Source organism: Lycium barbarum, chromosome 1 (assembly GCF_019175385.1).
Source record: "Lycium barbarum isolate Lr01 chromosome 1, ASM1917538v2, whole genome shotgun sequence".
Classification (NCBI taxonomy): Eukaryota; Viridiplantae; Streptophyta; class Magnoliopsida; order Solanales; family Solanaceae; genus Lycium; species Lycium barbarum.
This window is the reverse complement of record NC_083337.1, coordinates 160168362-160174064: the sequence shown is the minus strand read 5'-3', so window position 1 is coordinate 160174064 and position 5703 is coordinate 160168362. Positions and strand designations below refer to the sequence as shown.

The following is a 5703-nucleotide window of genomic DNA, read 5'->3' as shown; positions in this document are numbered from 1 at the left end:
TGAATTAACTTATATAATTTTTTTGTGTATTTTTCTAAATACGCATAATTTATTTTAAATAAAAAACTAATGTTTGAATGAAGACCAAAAACTAAATAATTTGACCCTCATATTTCACATTCAATTGATCTGAAACATGAGGAGCACAAAAGTAATAAGTATCTTAAACTATTTGGTTAATACGATATGTTCGTAAAATTAAGACAACAATTGTATTTGTATGTTCTTTAAAAAAACTAACCTTTGACCGAATTTGTACTGATAAGGTGTATTCTTATGCTTTTGTGTGAGTTAATATGTCATAGGTAGTTTACACGTTAAATTGATCGACACTTAATACTAACACAACACAAAAAAAGAGATGTGTTAATAACATTTCGAACTAGTTCAGAAGTATTAGGATCCCACAAAGATTAAGGTCATAATGACAAAATTATGATAAGCTGGTCGGCTGCAATATAAATATCTTAATATCATAAGTACTTTATGTAAATTTAATTTGTGGTAGGAGTTCCACGCTGTGCCGCCCTTTGAATTTTTTGGGTTGCAACTTGGTGGCAACTCACATTGCCTTGCCTATAAATACAGGAACTTTAACCAAAATCTAAAAGAAACACACACTGATAAATCTCCATTACTCTCTGTCTTAGGCAAAACTGATAAAAAAATAAAAATATAGTACTAATCAACTCCACGAATTGGTAATAATGTCACCCAATAACTTTGCTAGCGATGTTGATGGACTTCACCGTGAAAATGAAACCGACGTCCAGATCATCACTTCCAGTGGCCTCCTCATTTCGGCTCATTCTAACGTTCTGGTATATATGCTGACCATAACTTCTTACTTAGTGTTTGTTTGTAAAAAATCAATACTGTATTTTGTGAAAAAAAAGAAGAAGAAATGGGAATGGCTTGTGGCTAACATGAAAATGACCATCAATTTTCACTGTCAAAATTGGGGGTGGGCCTCCGATTTTTCAAATGAATTAATCGAGTAGTTTTCAAAATTTGTTGCTTATGCAATTTAAAAGTAGTCATCTCTACGAAATACATTTGTAGGCTACTGCTTCGACGGTTCTGGAGAGCATACTAGTCCGGCCACAAAAGCGACAGAACTCTGTGAAAACGATACGCATTCTCGGTGTGCCGTGCGACGCCGTTTCCTTGTTCGTCCGATTTCTTTATTCCTTCAAGTGAGTTTCCTGTACACGCAATTTCCTTGGTTTTCTTTTTTTTCAGGGGTCGTTTGGTAGGAGGATAAGTTATTCTTGTAGATGGGATTGGGTGGAATAAGCTAGGATTACTAATTCCACCCTTTATGTGGGATTACTAATCTCACCTTTTATCCCATCTATATGGGATTGGGTGGGGTATCAAAAAAATTATCTCACCCACCAAACATAGGATTAATTCTATTCCCATTGGAATAATAATCCAGCCCATCTTATCCCTCCTACCAAACAACCCCTTAGTGTATATGTGGCACAGTTGGAATTTCGATATTCAAACAGTTTAATTTTGATGGTGTATTTTATCATGAAATCTTTAATTTTTTAAAAATAAAATTTACATATTTGAAAACTATATTGAAAATACTATAGGTCACAATAATTAATGATAGAAAATATTTAAAATACGGCTGGAGAAAGAGTTATTTAAATTTTGAAATTCGAAAGGTGTCACTGAGACAGAAGGAATATGTGTTAAGGTGTGTTTTGGTATAAAATATTATGAGTATTATTTTTTTGAGGAAAATTCTTGTAAAAATAAAAAGAATGGCTTTTCTTGTGGAAATAGATCAAATTAGTTTTATAAATGACATTTCAAGTTCATTATTTCCTAACCACTCAATCCTTGGGCAACCCAACCCCGACACCCACTCTCAACCCAATCATGTTGTTTATATTATGGATAAATATTTTTGGGACAATTTGTTTTACTTACTTACCGAACATTAAAAAATAAGTAAGAAACTACATATTTTTAAACATGATAATTTATACCAAAAACACCCTTAAGTTGTGCTGATTTTCATAACATGTGATTCTTGTTCTAATTGGAATTTAATATACTGAATATGACAGCTAGGAGTAGAACCTTTTAGAGTGGGTAATTTGTCCTCAAAGCTAAATTTGGCCGTCCCATTTCTGAATCATCTTACACGCGACTCATTCATTGCCACTTAGATTCTTTAATCATAATATTTCATTTACTAAATATCTGTCCAGCACCGACTAGACCAACTCTTCCGGTGTACAGAAAAGAAAAAAGAGGGAGTTTTATCATGTACACTAGTTTGAAAAGCATTTTAGTAATTATCTGTGTAGTGACACATCTGATATCACTAAAATGTACTTATAGTAGATAATTACTTGTAGTTGTCTTAATTACATGTAAGAATTCCAGTTAGTAAGATTTTTTATTGAACGCTCCCATAGAATCTGGATGTCTAAAATAACTATGTTATCATTGTGCTAATTTAGGTGCACTGAGGAGCAGATGAAGAAACATGGGATTCATCTCCTAGCACTTTCTCACGTGTACTTGGTACCAGTACTGAAGAATAGATGCACCAAAGCATTGGCCGAGCAATTGACAACCGAAAATGTAGTAGACATGCTTCAACTCGCGAGGCTATGTGATGCACCTGATCTCTACCTCAAGTGCATGAAATTTTTGTGTAGCAATATCAGGAGAGTTGACAAGACTGAGGGGTGGAAATTCCTCCAGCGTCATGATCCCATGCTTGAGCTTGAAATTTTACAGTTCATGGATGAGGCTGAATCGGTATGTAACTACAACATCATTGGCATATACCCCCTTTATGTAGCTCACTGACAGTTGCGATTTCAATTTCAATCCCAAATTTTGATCATGCAATTCTCAGTGGAATGTTGAAGTTTGTCAATTGATTGTGGGATGATGGGAAGAAGTCGTCATGCAAGCCTAGGCCATGTAACATGAAGAGTTTAACTAACACATAAAGCTTACACAAATATTTACACTATCAGTCTACAACAAGTAACTGTCCATAGTGCGAAGCAAATAACTACTGCAACATGTCAATATATACTCATAGCTTACGATTTCTTTACACAACAGTAGTGTGCTTCAGTATATATAAGTTAAATCCAACATAATAACTCAGATATGATATATAATGTACACTGCCCACTTACATTGGAATATATCATGGCATTTCTTTGCATCTTCTTTTATCATTCAGTGATGCGATTAGTGATTTTAATTGGGAATTTGTCACTTTAGCGGAAGAAGAGGAGGAGCAGACACGGGTGGGAGCAGAACTTATATTTACAGCTAAGCGAAGGGATGGATTGTCTGGAGCACATATGCACCGAAGGATGTATGAGTGTCGGGCCGTGTGACAAGGAATCTTGCCAGGAGAAGCTGCCATGTAGCAAATTTGACACATGCCGAGGCCTCCAGCTTCTGATCAGGCATTTCTCTACTTGCAAGAGAAGGACAAAGCGAAGTTGTTCCAAATGCAAGCGGATGTGGCAGCTCCTAAGGTTACACGCATCTATTTGTGACCAAACTGACAATTGCCGAGTTCCTCTTTGCAGGTAACCACCACTGAGTAACTAGTTTGTTGATCTATACTTGTACAGATCACTTTGCTGTCATTCATTTGTTCATTTTCTTATGTCCTTATACACTTACCATTTCTAATAGGTGAACGGCAGCCAGTTACAATGACTTTTTCAGATATTTCGTTCATCACCATTGTATTTGTGATATAGTCAGTGTCATATAATCTTTTCTTTTTGTATGTTCGTTCAAATAAAGAGTATATGACATACAATTTGATAGGGAATACTCTATTTGATTCACGAACAAACAATTATGGCCTAGGTGAAAAGTTATTGGTTGACATCATGATTTTGTTCAATGTCATGAGAATATATGAATCTAACCACGTAGAGTTTTTCCAAATTTCACCATTAATTACTGCAGACTGTTGACGTTGGTCTCGATGAGCACGACAAATCCATGATCCAAGTAGTGACAGCTAGTCGATACTGCACATGGTCTGATTCCGACTATTTTCTAGAAAGCAGCATAACCTTATATGACATGTTCTTTTGGATCCTTTCTTGTTGAAATATCTCTATTATTTCCTGTTCCTATAGAGAAAATATCTCGAAAGAGTCCTAAAACCTTTGAACACTTCAGATTGGATAAGCTCGATATAAGGTCACAGATATATCAACCTCAAATAACGTTGTCTGTCTTTTTTATCATTAGGGTCAATTTCTTGAACAGTTGAACCAACATAATTATGTTCATCCATTATTTTGTCTATGTTGTTGGTAATTGGTGAGTATCTTAACAGCTCTATTTTACATTACAGAGAATTCAAACTGAGAGTGCAACAAGGGGGAGATGATGAGCTGTGGAAATCACTTGTTAGAAAGGTGGTGTCTGCCAGAGCTATATCTTCCTTGTCTCTGCCTAAAAGAAAGAGAGAAGAAGAAGAACCAAGATTGAACTTAAGGCATCATCAAGTGAGACGCTTTAGTTTGAAAACTCAGTGTCAATATTAAGAAAATTATCTTGAAAACTCGGTGTCAACAGTTAGAAAATTATTCTTCTTTTAGACCAGATAAGGTATCGATTAGGCAGAATCAATCTTTCATAAGTCCTACTGTAAATGTTTCTCTTTGTTTATGTTATATAAGTGGGTTAACCAATTTGTTGTTCTTTAACTTAAATGTCTTTGGGACCATTAATTCGTGCTATAAAAGTAATTGGGAAGGAATGAAGAATGCGTGTTGCTATCCTCTGGACTCTATAGGAATCCAAACGACCAAATATTGCGTTTGGTTTGTTCTGTACTTCAACTAGATTAAACTAATTAACAAAACATGAAAAATTTAGCAGTTTTGGCTACGAAACGTGGTCGGTTTAAGTTTGCAGATTCCTTTATTGAGATTGTTGAGTTGGCCATAATAAATGTAGGGTGAAGAATAAACATGAGTGTTGTTGTCGGGGGAGAATTAGTAATGTTTGACGTTGTCTATGAATGAGAACTTTATGCAACATATAAGAAATGAAAAAATTTGGCTTATTTTTTGTGGTCAAAGTTTAAAAACAATTAGACTAAAGCGGGAAGTATGACTAATTAATATGCACTTTAACTTGACGTATTACAGAGTTTCAAATTCCAAATATAAACGAATTCATTAAGTAATCATGAGGGAGTAATTTTATGACCTTTTACGAGAAATACTTATTTTTAGACATGAGATATCTGAAAAATAACACATAAGAGATTCGAGAAGGCCATTTTCATCCATTCAAATTTTAAAATGGCAAGAAATCGATTAATCTTCATGGCTTGGTAGCGTGGGCCGTTACGTAATCGGTTTTGGAACATTCCATAAAACAGCTGGAGTACATTTATAAAAGTAATATTTGCACGGTAGTACTGAATATGAACTGCCCCATATAACAACAATATTGTATAGGTATGCTCAACAACTTTCAAACACAATAAGTTCCGTTCATCAGATAACAACTCTGCCTGCTATTTTTTCTCCCTAGATGCACCCCCTGCATTTATCTCTTGTCTGCTTTGTTGCATGAATTCCACGTAACGTCGTAACGATGCTATATTTTGGTGTCTGGTGACGTTTGCTTCAACAAATTTAAGAAAATCTTGTTTGGAGGTTTCCTAAG

General features: G+C 34.9%; 1 protein-coding gene across 1 annotated transcript; it reads left to right on the top strand.

Annotated features, from left to right (window-relative positions):
* Positions 1-594: 594 nt before the first annotated feature.
* LOC132601746 (BTB/POZ and TAZ domain-containing protein 1-like) lies at positions 595-4715 on the top strand. Its single transcript, XM_060314813.1, has 5 exons — positions 595-821; positions 1063-1196; positions 2487-2790; positions 3271-3587; positions 4376-4715. Exons 1-5 carry the CDS (start codon positions 708-710, stop codon positions 4566-4568), a joined length of 1062 nt encoding a protein of 353 aa, XP_060170796.1. The 5' UTR covers positions 595-707; the 3' UTR covers positions 4569-4715.
* The last annotated feature ends 988 nt before the right edge of the window (positions 4716-5703 follow it).